The sequence below is a fragment of the Antennarius striatus genome, chromosome 3, assembly GCF_040054535.1.
Source record: "Antennarius striatus isolate MH-2024 chromosome 3, ASM4005453v1, whole genome shotgun sequence".
NCBI classification, from domain to species: Eukaryota; Metazoa; Chordata; class Actinopteri; order Lophiiformes; family Antennariidae; genus Antennarius; species Antennarius striatus.
Window position 1 is genome coordinate 21,345,001 of NC_090778.1, and position 19,187 is coordinate 21,364,187.

Sequence of the window (19,187 nt, forward strand, 5' to 3'; positions counted from 1 at the left end):
TTTATATATTTATGATGGTAATTTTTTATTCATTTTTATTTAACTATGTGTAATACGTCATTATATTACTACTCCATTACTATTACTACTCTTTATAACATCCAGATTTTTTTTCTTGCTGTTTTAGTCTCTAAATGGTCTGTATTAGTATCTGCATCCTTTTCGAATTTCTTGTTTCAATAATTTAAAAAGCACCCTGAGTGGGATGCAAATTTTCTGAAAGATAGTTTTATCAGTAAATTTTTATTGATGTTTAATTTATACAGCAGCTGATAAAAGAAGAAAGCAAAAAGATAATATCAAGAGAAAAACCCTTTTTAAAAGAAAAAAAATACTGCAGTGACCTTGGTACAAAACACTCAATTTATTAACACCTCCGTAGCCAATTCTTGATTCGTGGACTTGTCTAATGGTATAAAAATATATATTGTTTATGTCGGTCTGTATAGTTATTTTAGATCTGCATTATGTGTGTCCTCCAGCATCTGTATAGTAAAGAAGACAACGCAAAGAGAAAAAACATTTTGTACACCGTGGCAAACGGGGAGCTTAAAAGGATTTTTTTTTTTCCGGAATTATGAGCTTGTTTATCTAAACTCTGAAAAATTCAATTTTGGTTAATACTGTAATAAATAATAATGAGATGTGCTGGACTGTGTGTGTGTGTGTGTGTGTGTGTGTGTGTGTGTGTGTGTGTGTGTGTGTGTGTGTGTGTGTGTGTGTGTGTGTGTGTGTGTGTGTGTGTGTGTGTGTGTGTGTGTGTGTGTGTGTGTGTGTGTGTGTGTGTGTGTGTGTGTGTGTGTGTGTGTGTGTGTGTGTGTGAATCTACCTCATATGCTAATGCTGTTCTGACCGGCTGGCTTCATTACTGTCTGTCTACAACAAACTGACCAAGGTCAGTAAAGGTTGCAGAGATGATGGGGGGCCAAAACCATGTGCACAAATTAATCTGCTGTTTAATCTAATACTGCAACATGGCACCGGGTGTCTCAGTCCTATTAACACAATTGTAATTGCACTTGAGAAGGAATGGACACACACATTCCAGAAGGGTACATTCACACTTAAATATATGTAACACAAAACTAAATATGTTACTCAATCATGCAGCAGAGAACTATCTTACACATTTTAGGTGGATCCTTTGTTAAGAAAAGGAAATAAATTTCAAGTAAAACAAGGTACAGTAACTTCTGGTGAATTCAATGAGTGCAAACTACATGCGTCCATATTTATATGGCGTTGCACATCTTAAACCACCGTGCACTGTTCATTAACATGGTAATATCCAAACAGCAGGGTACAGTCAAAAACAGCAGATCATTATTAGGATCCATCTCATTACGCTTTCATGAGATTTAAAAGTTAGCTGGGAAAAAAACTTCAAAACTAAGTCATAGATAAAACACACAGTGAGGTGCCAAGTTTACCCCACCAAACTTAATTTTTCCGCCAAGAGACAATGCATGGCCTCCGGCAAGAGAGACAGTTGGCCGACAGCAACTGGATTAAACAAAGCAATTTAGGCATGCTAAAATTTCAGTTGATATTTACTGATACCAGTAATTACTTGGGGGGGGAAAAGAAAGAAATTGCTGATTAGATTTAACCTTTGTGTTGCAGGAAGAACAGTGTCTTTATTAGAAAAAAATATATAGCCAAGTCTAAGAGGTCTAAAACAAAGAAGAAAGATGTAAGTCAAAGATTTTGTGTGATACTCACTGCAGTGAGATGGATGACTCCCTGAGAGGTCACCGGGCATCCCATGAAGCCAACAAATTGCAGCTCAGGACAGTGTTCTGCAACTGCCCGTACCGAACGATCAGTGACCTTGAGAACAGAGAAAAGAGTGGTTAAATTATTGTTCTGGCCAAAAAAAATGTCAATATTTGCATTTAAAAATAACAAATAGTCATGAATTCTGAAGTGACCCTAATTTTCTTTTCATTTTGACAATTTGTTTGATTACTTTAAGTATACAGTAGCTATAAATTTCAGGATCATCTGGAACATAATTTCCATGAGACGGGTTTTTTCGGATGAAATTCTAAATATGTCCCCCTTGTGTGTGGTGGGGTTGGGTGTGATGTGATGAGAGACTTATGATAGGTGGGAAAGATTGCAGAAAAAGTGGAGCAGGATGCAGATATTACACAAGCTAAACAGCTATAAGAGCATCTAAGTCAAGCGGTGAGGATGTAATGATGGATGGACCTCTCCCCATCATTCACTCAGCCATCTACTAACAGCTCATAATGGATCAAAGATCAATAGGGAAGCAGAGCATTTCCACCAGCTTCACTGTAGTCATCAATACGGGTATTGATAGCAGAAAAACACTCAACACTGCAACAATACATTGGAGGCTGTTTGTCCTGTACTTCGTACATCCTGACTGCCTCTTAAAACTCGTCAATGACAACATTAAAATAAAATGAGAAGAGCGAAAGAAAAGAGCTGAGTCAGTACTGCGATTAAATGAGAATCCAAAAGGAAAACAAAAATCAAAGTTTATTAAAGAACAAAAATCACTCTCTGGACATCCCTGTCAAAACCTTCTGTATTCCATTTTTCCACTTCCAAAAACCGAGTCAGGCAGAAAGTAAATATGAATATATGCAAAAAGCACATCAACTAGTGATGGGTGCATACAAACACAAACTCTTCCCTATCACTTTATACTTTTTTCAAGCCTGTTAGAATGCATTTAGGATTAAATCTGAATCTGACATGTTTTGAAACTAAATGAAAGATATCGTGAATTTTAATAATCAAAAGAAAAGTTGAAGTTACATGCCAGAAACTAGAGCTGAGAAGGCAACATGAGTCCACAATTAGAAAACACCAACAGTGTCAGTCAATGCCAAATTGTCCAATATACAGTATGTGGTAGCAATCGTGTCGTGTATCTATCAAAGTTACAGTACAATTAATTTGATGCAATTTTATTATAGGCAATTCTCAGACCCTGTACAATAGAAATCTGAGTGATTTCCTCTTAAATAAATAATTATTCCATCAATTAATCAAGGGGAAAAAATTAAATAAGATAAGATATACTTTGTTTATCCAAAACTAGGAAATTAAAAATATTTAAGATATTAGTCTGAAGTCATATAATCTCATCTCTCATCTCTCTCATATGACCTGAAGATATCTACTTAACATTAACATGCTAGCATTTTGAAGGTAAGGATGATACAGTAGCATATTTACATTGGAATTTGTACCACAACTGTGCACAAATGTAGCCTCAGAGCTGGTCGTGTGGCTGTGGACTCAACACTGTTAAAAGCAGTGATGGTGGACATTCCACATAGATTGAGTTGTAGTTCTGCAGTTCCATTAATTGTGTACAGTTATTTTCATGTTTAAAATGAGATCTATACGAAAAAGTATCAAGGATTAGTCACTGTAATTATAAATAAATATTTCCCGAGTGCTGAGGTGTGCAGTTAACTCAAACGGGACAAAGCTGAGGTGAAGGTAAGCTATGAAGGAATTGCACATATGTGCACGGTATGCTTTTACTGCACAGCGTCTGCATGTTTGTCTTTTAAAAAATGGAATTCAGTTTGTCAACATCAAACCGTTTTTCCACATAGATACGGCTGTGCGTACAAGCTGCAGTAGCTCATTACACTCACTAACTTTATATAGAGCAATTGTTGCGGGATATCAATGCCTGGAAGCACGTTAAAATTCTACATACTGATCAACACTTTCTGCAGTCAGTAAAGATTAACTGAAGGTGATTAAGTGTTGCTGCTCTTGGACATTGATGCATACAGCAACTGATCTGCAGGGGCCAAGTGGAGGTGTGTATGTGTGTGTGTGTGGGGGGGGGGGGTCGTCAAAGGTGAACAGAGCAGAGTTGTCTATTTGAGTATGAAAGTGAGGTAGGGTGTGGGCTCCAGGAGGGCCCCGGATGAGTTGAGCAGCTGGCAGGTGAAGTGAGCTGGCCAAAGCTTCCCTAATATGGCGTCTGCCAAAAAACCATCAAAGAAAACACTTTCAGGTTGACTATCAGCAGAATCAAAACACTACATACCGCCATGTTCTTCAAATCAGAAACGTGTGCAAGAGAAACACATGAATAACAGCCAAATCCACCCCCAGATTGTCTGTCATGCCGGCGTTTATGCTGACAGAGTGTGTGGGTGCAGCAGTGCACGATTGTGCATGAGTGTATGCACTTGCGCTTGAGAGCTGAAGACACAAAAAGGAAGAAAGGGTTACAGTAACTCACAGCAGGCGAAAGGGGAGACTGAGGAAAAATAAAAGAAATCTCGCCAGAGCAGAACAGACCAGGAGGGTGTGGAAAAAATCACATTAACCATGTATATATGCGTGTCTGTGTGTGTGTGTGTGTGTGTGTGTGTGTGTGTGTGTGTGTGTGTGTGTGTGTGTGTCTGTGTGTGTGTGTGTGTGTGTGTGTGTGTGTGTGTGTGTGTGTGTGTGTGTGTGTGTGTGTGTGTGTGTGTGTGTGTGTGTGTGTGTGTGTGTGTGTGTATGTATGCACACATGCCCGATTAGACCATTAGCCTTCCTCACTAATATTTGTCTCCAAACTACAAAAGCACAGAACGATGTCCTGAATTTCTCTTTGCTTCCTCCTCAATTTTTCGTGGTCCTGGGTTTAAAAACAAGATAAGAGTCCTGGAAGAGCTTTGGAGAAGACACTGCTCATCAGGAAAGGCCACTCAGACTTTTACACGGGATCCAGTTTACTGGTTTAAAGGAAAGGAAAGGGGATGGGATAGCAGAATTGCTGCAGTAATAAAGACAGCAATTGTGTGCGTGTGTGATAATTGTTAGAAGTGCTGTGGTAGCAAAAAGAGGTAATGCTGTATGTGACTTTGTGGTTTTTGACTGGTGGTCTTTTCTCAGAAAATAGTGCGGTGGTACCCAGAAGCCATTTCCCATACAAACAGAGCATTTCAACTTGTCAATACGGTCTATGATAGAACTTGTTCAACTCCCTCAGACACACAGGCGAAAGAAAAGCGTAAAGAAAAAGAATGGAGCAGAATGACAAGGGTTGCTTTCATTCTATTGTTTTCTTCCTCCCACTAAAGTTTTACATCCATCCCTGATATAAAACTAAACGATTATCAACAACAAACACAACGCAGGAAGAACTCTCCATCACTCACACCATTAATTGTGTTGTGTCTTGCTTTTATTTCCTCCTCTGTAAGCGCTTCACTCTCACACAGACACACATACACGCCTACAGGTGAAGCCACTTTCATCATTGAGAAGGATGGCAAGGAGTGTGTGGAGGGCAGGCCAACTATCATTTGTCTGTTTCAAACTGATTATGATACACAATCACATGAACACACCCACAAAGAAACTCATTCATCCCTCACCCATCTATAAAATGCACTTTCATACAGAAAAAAAAAGTTAAATTCTTTTTTCTTTCTTTTCCAATTGGAGCTGCTTTGGTTTGGGGCTGCTCCAAAGTGAGTGACCAAACAAAAGAATGGACAAAGGGTGAAAACCTTTCAGATATTTAGTTTAGACTTACTTTTTACCAGCTAGCAGAACAGGTTGAAAGCAATTTGCATTACCTGAAGTCATGTAAATGAAGGTCTTGTGACAAAGGGAAGTATGAGTCTAGGTCACACCTAGAAGGTTTTATTCAACATTTCATAGATTTAGCAATGTACCACTTATTTGGTTGCTGAAGCATTCTATTAAAACGGTTTTGCGTTGTGGAACAGATTGAACAAAGCATATTTATAGAGGTTGCCTATCTTGCAATAAAGCAGGTCTTTCAAAGTTTAGGTGCTTGTTGCTTCAGGTAATTTTGGTTTAGTCCGGATAATAAATCAATTAATTAAAAAAAAAAAATTCAGTAGGCAATTACAAGCTGCACAGACATTTACAACAAGAGGATGCAATTTAACCTGTAGGTGGTTTTGGCCAGAGCTTTCCCAATGAAAAGACATTGAACTAACACTGGAGTCACATTCAGAGAACTGAACAACCGTTCATCTGAACACAGCCTTACACTTAAGGTCCTTACTCCTTGGTTTGTTCGTTTTTTTCATTTTCTTTTTCAGTTCAACAGACACAGCCCATGAGCGTAACCATTACTGATACCAGAGGGGAGAGTAATTTGCAGCTATTTGTAAGACTAGTGGAACTAACTGCAACAGAGACTTGATAACTAATCGCGCCATAATTAAGCATTCAGAAGGAATCGCCTGTCGGGCCAATAAGTTTAGACCGATCATTAATAAAGGCTGATTAAGCAGCGGAGTATCTACATTATGCTTAGGATGAGTGTAGCATTCAAGACCGACTACGATTCTGTAGATGATGTGAGAGTATGGTAAAACTCTATAGATTAATGTCCGTCGAATTTGATAATAGCTTAATAGTCTGTTATAATACTAAACAGATTAAAACAAATCATAGATAAGAATAAATAATAAGCGCAAAAATTACTTCATTGTTGTTTCACTAGAATTGATAAAAACAATACAAATATTAGGTTTTTTTCAGTCACTAACAAGCATTTGTCCAAACAGTAGTCACATTTTCAAAACTCTAAACACAATTAGCACAGCATCAGACTTTTGTGGCCATACCATTCACACATTTCATGTTGTTTTCACTCAATATGCAGTCAGTGTACATATTTCCACAATGCTTCCATTTTCTCAACAGACAATCTATACCTCCCAACAAAATTATGGATTGTTTTTTTTATAATTTACGATTATTAACACACAACATCCCACAATAGCAACCACAATATTGCAAACCTTAGATACAGTATAAAAACCTCTGCTTCTGAAATGATATCAGTTCCAAAACAATATATCCCAGATGATAAACAAACAATTGAATATTCATTTATTTATTTATTTTTAAATTTTATTTTATATACTCAATTAATCCTGAAAGGGAAATTAGTGGCCCACTCTAGTGTTAGTAATTTATACGTGCATATATTAGTGTGCACAGGCCCTGAACACACACATGGGTCCTGTACGCATGCAGAGGGATGTAGAGTGGTGGGCAGCCCCTTTATGGTGTGCCCAAATGAGCAACTTGTAAGGGTGACGGCACCTTGCTCAAGGGCGCCTCGGCAGTGCTCTGGAAGTGAGCTGACACCTCCCACTATCAGCTCATACTCCGGGTTTTTTTGGGATAGGAGTAGGAATCGAACCGCCAATCTTGGAACATTGGACGACCCGCTCTACCACTGAGTCACTGCCCCCCCATTGACACACAGCTGATCATTACCATGGGTGGATCCGGCATACCGAGCGGCTCTATCCCAGGTGCATTGCCTTGGAAGATATCAGAGATCGTAGCGATTAGAGACAGTAATTTTGTGTCTTTTTTGCTGTTGTTGTTTTTTGTTCAGAATGCTCTTGTGTGTTTCATGCCTATTTTGTTCAATGTAAGCTTTTTCTTTTCTATCATATTGTGAACAGTATTTTTACTGTACCTCCTGTAATAAACTGTAAAGGAAAAAAAAACGATTTGCTCTTTACTGGAATGCTTTTGAATCTGAACATTACATGTGGACATACAGTTCCTAACCAATAAATTTTGTGTACATTTTGCATGCAAATAACAGTAAAACTGAAACATAAAAGTCTATGCAATTTTTATAATGTCAACGATATCCAGTATTTTGAAACCTGGTGTACTTTGATTGACTGCATGTACCTTATGAAGTGAAAACAAGCATTATTGTTTGACACAGTAATTTCATTTTGAGTCAAATATCCAGTGTTTTGGTAAAATGTGTGTACAGAAAAAGATGATTCTATTTTGAAATGAAGAGTTAGTGTTTATTTAACAAAATGTGTTTATGAGAAGAAAATTGACCATTTGGTCAATAGTGCTTTCTAGGTGTGAGTTTGTGTTAAGAGTTTAGAAAAAGTATTTGAAGAATGGATAAGCGCTTGCTAGCGACTGAAAAAAACTGTAAATTGCTGTACTGTGTTTTTATACACCGTCACAACACCTGACGATAATGTTGAAAATTATTCTCTCGAATGTCTGCTCTTTCAAAGGCAATCCTTTATTCCACAAATACTGATATTGCAGAGGGTTCAAAACAGCCCTGGAATACACACACAGATATACACACATGCACAAACTTGGGTCCACACTCATAAACTCACAAACACACAACAACCCACTAACTCTCTTTTTAACGAGCTCAGATGGGCTGTATTGATGCGAAGGACTGGTGATCTGGCAAAAATCTAAATGAAAACTTATCATCCTCTGTAATATCCAATGCCTTGAGACAAAGGCATCACAGAAAGTCATAAAGTTTTACGACAGCAAGGGAGAGTCTCTTTACTGTGCTGTCTCGGTGCTGATGAGCAGATACTGTGCTCTAAGTGCAGGGCGGTTTTGCTCATAGTTATGCAGCTGGAATGATCAGAAAACCTCTCAGAGATGACCGTCGAAAGCTTCAGTAAGACAGATTCACATTCAGATCTGCCCATATATGATAAAGGACATGCATGCTCTGACATACATTAACTTTACCATACAGACAGGTTGCGTCAACACAGGTCACGTGCAGCCCCGATAGTTGTGAGCTTCCTGGTCTCGAGACGTCCACATTTATGAGACATGGTGAGAAGGGAACACAGAATTCATAGCAGAGAGAAAGCAGAAGTAGAGGAAGAGGACAGAGAAAACGGAATCGGGGGATGAGAGACCAGCAATCTATTCATGTTAATATAATGTAAGTTCAATGTATTGCATGGCCGCTTCTTTAATGTCTGTAAATTCTGACTGAACACAGAAATGACAGACACGCAGTGAAAAAGATGGAGAAGTGGTATGACAGGACAAACAAGCTGTGTGTGTGTGTGTGTGTGTGTGTGTGTGTGGGGGGGGGGGGGGGTGCGTGCGTGCGTGCGTGCGTGTGTGAAGGGGAGTACGTAAATATGAGAACAATCGGATCACATTAGAGGCCTGACGGGATGAGGAGCCATGATGAGAACCCTGAATCACCAACATCTAATCAATCAGACTAATTAACCGAGCTTTATGAACACAAGGCCGAGCTGACAAAGAATCCACCGACACACAGATTAATAATGATTACTGAATACACTGCAACACATTCTATTAACAATCCATCTTCATGCCCATCCAGCGACTGCATAAGCTGCTTCCTCGCTAGTCTGGGAAAATCTTCTGAAATGTTTTAAAGGTTCTTCTGACTCCATCAAGACTTCAAAGTGAATGGAATGCCATTCAACAGATTTCATTTTTATCTGATGGAGCGTGACACTGAAAATGACTCGGTGCGTTAGAAGTGTAATATAATTTTGCTACACTGGTGACTTTTCACAGTATAATTCAAAAGACTGACATGGTGGATATGAAAGAAGCCCTCAGTGGGCAGTCTGAATGCTCAGCTTTAGAACACAGTCTGTGGTCAGGCTGGATGCACAGCTCTCCAAGGCTCACCCATGGCCTCACAATATGGAAAGGCTAAACAGTAAACACAGAAGTAAATCCAGAAACACATTCTTCTTCATGTACACATTTTGCATTTGTGTGGGTGTGTGTGTGTTCAAGTCAAAAAAGAAAGGTCTATAAGTCTGCATGAGTGCGAGGAGTGTCGGTCTGACCTGCTACTGGGTGACGCCGGAGGTCAACAGTTTACATTGCCCACTTGACCACCCATGATGCTGGACTGTGGGCTGTCACCATCTTGTTTTGGTAAAATCTTATACTGTGTCTGGCTCTTCATTTTTCTGTCTGCCATTTCAGTGGAAACAGCAAAAACATTTATTTGCTACTATCTTTATTATTGTCTCAATGCTAAATTTTCCTGCTTTTTAGTTTGTGCGGGAATAAATGTAAAAAATGAACAAAACTCTGTCAGAAGGCTTTTGTAAAATCAAATGAGCACAGAACATGCGTTTGGGTGTGTGTAGGGGGGGGTGTGCGTGTGTGTGTATCTCTGATTGTTATTCAAACTGCTCTACTGTACACAGTCGCAAAAAATGGTACAAATTATCTGAAAAGCACACTATATTCCTCAAAAATCGAAGCTGGCTTAAATAGATGACTGTGTTTGAAAAATGAAGCTTCAAGGATCAATAGAGCCACTCTTCTCCAGCTGTGGCCATCTCAGGAAAAAACGAGATCCATGAAAAACTTTTGCTACCCTTTTCACAAACCTCAAAGTAACTGCTTTTTTTTTTTTTGGAAAGTAAGACCTCCTAGTTTGAACAGAAGGTAGTATTTTATTCCTTCTTAATGGAAATCAATTAATGTGCCACCTCTAAACATGTATTTTTCTCTCCAGCAAACCCATTTGTCAAGAAATTGTGTCTCATTCTGTACCAAATCTTGATTCTAGGAAGGACTGAAATCTGCATGCTCAATCACCAAAGTGATTGATCGCCTCATCTGTACCCTCCACTCTCCGCTGAAAAACTAGAACTAAGGCAGTCAGAGACTGCAACATCCTGCAACACCCCTGAATCTAAAGTTTTACCCTTACCTACTTGCATAGGTCAATGATCAAAGCTGATGCTTTGACCTACTTTCATAGTTCAAAGTTCTTTCATAGTTCTACGGTCTTACTCACACTGTCCTAGCTCTTTCAATCTTATCCGGTTTCTGAGTGTACAAAAGTTGAAATATGATCTTGACCTGGTTTTTTCAAGGTCATGATCTCATTTTCATCCCCTTTGCCACCCGAGTAATGTGCTTTTTGTTTCATCCTTCTATCTGCAACGCTTCCGAAGATATTTGGTGGACTAACGAACGGACGGATGAACGGACGGATGAACGGACGGATGAACGGACAGACGGACGAACGGACGGACAAACACAAGAACACTGACAATTACACAATTACAATACATAACCGCTTTGAAGCGGGACGTAATTACCTGTCATTTACTCAGCATTTCCTGAAGACGTTCACATGCTGTCTTTTTCTTCGCGATATAACTGTGTGTGTGTGTGTGTGTGTGTGTGTGTGTGTGTGTGTGTGTGTGTGTGTGTGTGTGTGTGTGTGTGTGTGTGTGTGTGTGTGTGTGTGTGTGTGTGTGTGTAATCACACGTGTGTGCAGAACCAGGGGGTGACTGCTTCTCGAGACCCCTGCACAGCAGTTTCCATGAGATGAAGAAAGAGATTTGTTCCCGGCCTGTTTCCCGATGGATCAATAATGCTTTGTCGTATGTAAGATGGAAATCAAAAGCTACTGCTGAAGAGGCCAAAAGACATACTTTTCTCTTGTAAATGCAGCTATTACATTGTACTGTAAAACTGTTCTCGTGAGGTTTATATCACAGTGAGTTCTGTTCCCAAGCAACGCATTAGTAGTTTGTTGTACTGAATGTCAAACCAAAATCAGTGTGGAGAAAGCCAAATGTCAGATTTTACTCCTGATGACTGACAACTGCACAACATTGTCTAAGTCCTTGAATACCTCTCGAGGATTCAAATCTCAGTGTGTTATTTTCCAAGTCACATATTCACTGAGGAGATTGTCTTTATTAATGCCACCTTACCATGTTCTTTCTACAGCACTGTGCTTCCTGTACAAGATGACACGTCAACACACTCATCTATGCTTAACTGATGAAAGCTTAAGATGAAGATGTTGACTTAAGTGTTTTCTTACAGTAGAAATTGCAATTGCAAATTGCTGACTTATGCTAGGTTTGTAAATACATTTTGTTAGGGTTAGGTAGGAAAAAAAAGGTCAGGTAGAAAAATCCAGGATAAATAAAGCTGGGGGTTGATGTATAGCCATGTAACAACAAAAACCTTGAAACACTGCTTCTTTTAAAATGTTTTTAGTGTTGGTTGATGGATTTTACTCTATGTATGCTATTTCTAACTTTATTCAGTTTTCAAATTCTTCAATTTCCGTGTACAATATGTCTTCTGTAGTTCCTTTCATCCTTATTTTAACTACTATTACCAAATTTACCTTAATTTGTAGCCTTATTCTTTCAGGAAGATAATAATAATTGGACTGGATTTATAATGACCTTTTCTCTGCACTCAAAATGCTTATATTTCTTTACTTATAAAAAACCAGATTGTTTTTACTGTTGATTCTACTAATACCCTGGTTTCTGCAACAGTGCAGACAATCAGTCTGTTAACTATATCCATCAAATCCAGATAATTTAAGGTTTTTTCCAATCTACTGAATTTAGTTTTATCAAACAATGGTCAAAATGAAAAATGAGACCAAAAATTCAAAATAAGAGATTTTCTTGACCTAGCCACAGCCGCTTTCACCATTATTTGAGCAATGTCAATCACAATGATCTCTCTTTCATGATAATTCCTACACGACGATCAACTGTTCAACATGTGCAAACACAGCAGAGACAGCTTTGAAACCTAATGAAGTACATCCATGTGATGTTGCAGGTTTTATCACATTAGTCAAGCTAACATATGCAAGTAAAACATAAAAAGGAAACTCTTGAAATGTGATCATAATCAGAATTGTGTGCCTGTGAATGTATTTAATGATAGGGAAATGTAAGCACAGGACATACTGTAATATGTTTAAACAATGCAAGTTCACCTTTATTAAAGTGTTGGCAGCCAGTGTGAATGATCTTCAGGGCTCAGAGGCTCACTGGTGGTCTGTCCTTTTCACAAAGACCTGGAAACCACCGGGAAACTAAACCTCTTAACCCTTCACTGTTCCCTTGGTAAATGGCCAGGACAATCTATCAGGGTGGACCTGAAATAGACTTTTAGGCTGTGGGTTTTACTTATAGATCAGCTTCATGTCTCATACTAATGATGAAAAATGGGACCTAAAGAGACCAATTTGGTCATGGACCTGGATCAGAATGGCAAGCGACTTGCTCATGTACCTATCAATGCCTGGCATTACAGCTATAGGCCATATTGGATTGTTCTGTTCAGCAGGGTATGGAGGGACCTACTGCCTCTTCTTCTTATTGACACTAGAACTCAGCATATGGAGTGTGAACTGGCAAGCGAACTAGCAAAAAAATAAAGTAATTTTTTTTAAAAATGATTGTCTCTTTATTTATTTATTTCTTTGTAAAACTGTGGTTTCAGAATGTTTGGATTTCTCTGAGAGGATATTGATTTAGTCAGTGAATCTTTGATGGTAATCCTTGCTAAATAAGCTATTCAGCAAACATGATAAAGCTTCAGGTGGTGAATGTGCGAAAACTTTCAAAGATATCTTTTCAAAGATAGTAGGCATTGAAGTGCCAATTTTAAAAAAGAAAATAATAAGCTTTATTTCAAGAAGGCAGCTTAGGAAAGACAAAAACTACTGGTTATAATTATGATCACCCAACCATGTTTTTTTTCTTACTACAGCTGTTTGTAGTGATCTCTTTTCTTTTCTTTTTATTTTCATTGGCTAATACCAATGAAAAGTTTTTATAAAGCAGATATTTGCAAAACACATAATTTAATAATAACAATAACATAATAACAATAAAACAATAACATAATATTTAATAATTAGGTTAAAGGAGATTACCTACATTTCTGTTGTCTCAACATGGTATTTTATCAATTCGAGGGAACAGTCTTTCAGTATTTACAGAGAAGTGACCATATTTTAGGTCACAACCAGATCTTGCTCAATACTCAGCAATATCATTAGCATGAAACTCCTGCAAACTTGTATCTTGCAATTCTGCTACATTCATTCTATATGACACGTGCCTCCCAGCTGCAAAAACCTGACCTGTTGTCCCAGCTTCTGTAACCATCAGTCATGTTGATGTTAAACACAGGTGGAACTTGGTTTGAGGAGTTCTCAACATGAAGGAAAGCCTCAACACTAATAACATGAATAGTGAAAGCTAAGGCACAGACTGATAGAGCAGAAAGAGTACGGGAAGAGAAAAGCCAAAAGGGAACATATTCCCTTGTCATAATAAGCGTTTTGAATGCAAACTAAATCATTACATCTGATGCTGTTGTGTTGTTCAGTGGGCAGGCACTGCAAACTGATTTGTCTTTAAGCAGTAAAGCCTCACACTTCACCTTGTCGGTAACAGCAGGCCGGAGGAACCCAGAGCTAGCCTGAAGGCAGCAGCCCCCCCTGCCCTCACAGCCTTTGGGCATGTAGTCTTTGCTTCCATGGGCTTTATGATGAGTGCTAGAGGAGTGTTGTGTGGACAGCTGACATCCCAAATACCATGAGAAAAGTACAAGAGAATATCTTGGGAGTGCTGTTATGCAGATGACTTCCAGGTAGGTGACAGTGCCCAAGGCAGAGAAATTAGAAGATCGTTACATTTTTACGGTGTGTGCCGTGACCGTTCACAGGACATTATTCGTGCTGCTGGTATGAATACTGACACGGATAGTTATCTACTGTCAAACAGACAGTAGTATGATTGAAATAGAATGCAATGGGAAAGCAGAAAAGCTTTTTCCATATATTTTATGAGTATTGTAAGTTAGCCTCTAACCAAGTGCCCTGAACAGTAACTGAATGTAAAGATAACCCACAATTCTGCTGCGATCAATTCTCATTCTGGTTTGGAGCTCATATGTTAAATGTGCCTGGAGCAACTATATAACATATCAGAATTGATTTCATATAGTTCAGCTATTCTGTCAAGACCAACAGGTAGCGGAGAGTAGAGGCTGCAACAGAGCAAGTAAAGGCATGACTATGCCATGGGGTCCTGGTAAAAACAGTAGCCACAGGAGGGATAAAGTATGCAATCGTGGACTCCCCCGTTTCGACAAGACTCGGGGCAAAGAGCAGAGGCAACTGGTCCAGAACGTAGTAAGAGCAGCTGTTGAGAAAGAGTGGTTCACCAGAGCAGTGTGGATGAGGAGTGATGAAACAGCAAGGTGTCTGGACTAGATGGGAGCAAGTTGTGGAGAGAAAGATCACATGGACTGACGTGGTGGGCAGAGACACACCACGTCAAGTTCCTGGTCTAGGAAATCTCCGGTGTCCTTCCCAGTGCCTCTAACCTGCAATGCCAATACATCAGCCTGCTCCATGTGCCCAAAAACGCTGAGGGAAGACCGTTAACGATGGCAACACGACATGGTTTCAGAAGTCTTGACACATGAAGAATTAGACACAAAAGGACACTTTCTTTTTTGTACATGGAACGTTCTCAAGCTACTCATGATATTTGAAATGACACACTGGGGCACGGTTGTTTCCCCCTGTCTTGTGTGGATAACAAAGGGGCTGAAGAGAACAAACTGTTGTGGCACTGTAACACAATCTCTGTGTGAAGGACATAAACACAAACAGCTAAGCAGTCAGTGTTAAACCTACATTCACTACCATATTACCAATGCCAGTGCTAATTCTACAGGAGCTAGGTCACACACAGCATGGCTTGAATAATAAATGAGTCTTTAACAAGGCCTGGGGTATCAGCAAACCTGTGTGTGTGCTGTGGAAAAATGGAAAACTGACCTTTTGTGTTGACTTACATTGCTCAATCACCCCATCCATGGACTTTCTGCAAAGGTTGTTAGAGAACCATTGTTCCCCTGGGTACCATGGGGTACAACAGGTGAGACGGATGGAATGAAATTCATGGTGAAAAAAGGAGGGTGCGGGAGAATTAAATTAATTTAGAAAAGAATACAGCGGAACAAAAGCAACGAGAGGAACAGTGAGTGTGAAAACACTGGAGGGATGGTACGGACTTGCCAATGAGGAAGGTATTAGATGAAAATGGGGCCTTATTGGCAGAGAAAGTCACGTATTTGTTGCAAACCTGTAAAGGTTGCACCGATGTTTCATTGCATCAAAATAGCTAAGTCTCAGTTTATGAGATATGAGTTGACGTATGACAGAACAGAACACATAGACGAGTATATCTCATGCATATGTATCAGGAACTGCAGAAACATGCTAAAATACACCAGTGAAACACCAAATGTACTGACTGTACTGACATGTAAGTAGAGTCTGTAAGCAAAAGCACATCTGAAATCAAATACTCATATTTGTTTGGAGCAGAGCACGGAAATACTAGCATGGCTCCCCGGTGATTTGTTGTAGAGTATAAAAATAATAAAAGTCATGATGTCTACAATAGGGACAGGCCTGTGTTTTACCACACTCAGTGGATTTCAAACAGCTTATGGGCACTGAAGTAATGAGGTAATTAACAAAAGGAGAATTTTTGGAAGAAACAGAAATACAATACAGCAGTGTTGACACTAGAACTGCACAAATGCACATGTTGTAATTTCCACATATCACACTATAGGCATTATGATATACTTGAAGGAAGACATTTTAAGTTAAACCATAACCCCTGAAGGGAAAAGCCGAAAGGAAAAAAAGAAGAAGATTATTCTAATGTATATATTCTGAATATGAAGCAAATGCCCAGAGAAAGTTAACTGAACTGAAATATCTCCTTAAGCTGTGTCTATTTTATTAATTAAATTGTATTTTTTAATTAAATTTATTTATTTGATTAAAAGATCACTAAATAAATGCTATATATCAAATTTGTGTAGAAAGCAAAAAAACTATATTACAAGAAAATATCAGACCAACATTTTAGACCAACATTTTCATTGTTTTAATTTCACTCACTAGACTTAAAATCAAAATCTGATGATTGCTGATGACCTACACAGATGTCACGCTGATATTTTCGAGTATATCTGATATTTTTAAAAGATTGCTTTAGTTATAATTAATTATGTGTGGACAACATTAGAAAATTTTGTTCCTCAGCCTTAAAGTCCACCATGTCAGTAAGTATAGCTAGAAATATGTTTCAACAATGGTGTCCAAACTAACCTAATTTAAATAATAAAATATAAGACTAGTCATATTTTCCTATTTTTCCATTAATTTCCATTTGAGGTTTTTCAAAAAAATAATTGATACTGACAATTACTGTTATTTTTCATTATTTTATTATATTTAAGTAAATTATGTTGAAAGTCGCAAACACTTTGGGCTAACATCATATCCACAAGTATCAAAAGAAAATAAATAACAACACCAATATAACTCCAAAGCTTGCCATCAGCACCTACAACCTGTGTCAGTCTGAGAGTTGCAAGGCAAACACACAGTATGAACTGAATGAGTCTATTTTCCCTGTTAGGAAGTACAGGTAATAAAAGTAAGCCGAGGGAGGATAAAAGAGTGGCACATTTACAGTCAGCATTAGGGGTTTACATAAAAATCTGATGTGATGGGATGGCCTGCTGCAGAGTCAACTCAGCAGGGGTTGACTTGAGATGTGCTTCTCTGTGCTTATCTTGAGCAATCTTATAAGTTATCATGGAGGGAGCCATCACAAATCCCTGGTGCATTAGCAGTGTAATCAAATGGCTACAGTATCAAACAGATATAGGTGCTACGTAAACAGAAAATTGCGAGTGTTGCAGAATTTTTTAGTCAAATTTTCTTTTTCAATATGTGAGAGAAACATACACATTTGTGATGAATGACCAACTGAATCATTCTCAGCCAGTAAATGGAAACAGTTTAAAATAAATAAAAGAACATCAGCAGCACCACCGGGACTGAGAAAACCTCAGCTAATGTCATTGATCAATAGTAAAAACAAGTTTTAGGTAAAGCGGAACAAAGCAAGGGAGCAGAGAGGGAAGAAGAAAGATGAGAGAAGAGAAAGACCAAGAGAGATACCAAATTAGAATGGAGAATGAAGGATTCCATGCCAGAAAGAGGAGAATAACAAGAGACCACAGACAGAAAACTGCAAATGTATTATTAACAAGCATTCCCTGCTGATTGTGGTATCAACATGTGCATAAAGACACACAACCAAACACGCATACAAACCAAGCGGCAGTGTTTGTGGCTCAGCGGGCTCGGATTATAAGCAGGTGATGATTAATGCAGTGGGGTTAACACTTTGATACCCCACCACTCTCCTGGCTGTATTGCTGTGAACATCCTCAAACGGGCTACACCAGCAGAAACACACAAAAACATTCTCAGTACAAATGTCAACACACACAAATAGATAGATAGATAGATAGATAGATAGATAGATAGATAGATAGATAGATAGATAGATAGATAGATAGATAGATAGATAGATAGATAGATAGATAGATAGATAGATAGATAGATAGATAGATAGATAGATAGATAGATAGATAGATAGATACTTTAAATATAAAGTAGATGCAGAAGATTTAACCTTGTCTTTTGCATTTGCTCAGTGCGTTTTATAGAAGTATGTATAGACTGAAAATACAATCCCTGTGTGAGTTGAAGAACCAGGAGATTCTGGGTGCGTCGGAAAGGCAGGCATCCACCAAGGTAAAAAATAAAATCTGACAGTCAGGGTCAACCTCCTCCAGTGTCCAGTGATTCACTATTCCACACCTGTCCATTAAATCCATCATAGACAAGTAGCATCTACAGGCCGCATGCAGGCATGGGGAAATCCTGACAGCAGCCACGCTCAATGATAGTCTAAAATTTGTAAAAACATACAAAATTATTACTAGATCAATTGTTTACTACAAACCTATAATCCTGGTTGGTTGAATTGTTCATTAAACAATATACTGAAACATGAAGAAGCTTGTTGAGTTGGGAAAAGACATTCAAACGCAAACTGTGTATCCACCTGAAGGCAACTTCAGTACTGTAAACCACCTGCTTCATTCTTATAGTTTTTTCTATAAATTTACATCAAACCACCATCCTCAAGCTGTGCTTACTAAACAGATGCTATATGTCTCCTACAACCTTAATTTGACACTCTATTTCCCGCTTATTAGGGTCCCTTCTGGGGCTCCTAACCTTCTAATCAGCATGGTAAGAGGACAGACAGTGACACAGCCTCATTGACTCACCAGGTGTTGAGCTGATCGGGGAGTGGAAAAAAGGTGAAGAAGGGAAATTGAGAGGAGAGGGTGAAGAGTGAAGCGTGAAAAAAACATGAATTATCAATGTGTCACAAGCAAATGGAAAATGATTATTTCATGGTGAGTGTCTGATGTCTGATTCTGAAGTGTAACAATTAATTATTCATTTTTTTCAATGAGATGAATATTTGGCGAATGAAACACAAACCTTTGCTTGAGATAATTTAGGAGAAGGAATGAGGAAGAAGGTCACAGGTCAAAGTCAGACCCAAGGTTGCCACATCTGCTCGAATATCAGAAATCCATTCAAAAACCTGATTTTCTGGTATTTTATGTAAAGTGA

The 19,187-nt window shown here is 38.6% G+C and overlaps 1 protein-coding gene across 1 annotated transcript in view; it reads right to left on the minus strand.

The window, feature by feature from the left end:
- The window catches only part of fbxl17 (F-box and leucine-rich repeat protein 17), a 207,662-nt gene that overhangs the window by 140,405 nt on the left and 48,070 nt on the right, over positions 1-19,187 (minus strand). Inside the window, exon 7 of the mRNA XM_068311194.1 lies at positions 1,723-1,830. Within this exon, the coding sequence (XP_068167295.1) occupies positions 1,723-1,830 (108 nt within the window). The remainder of the gene's footprint in view (positions 1-1,722; positions 1,831-19,187) is intronic.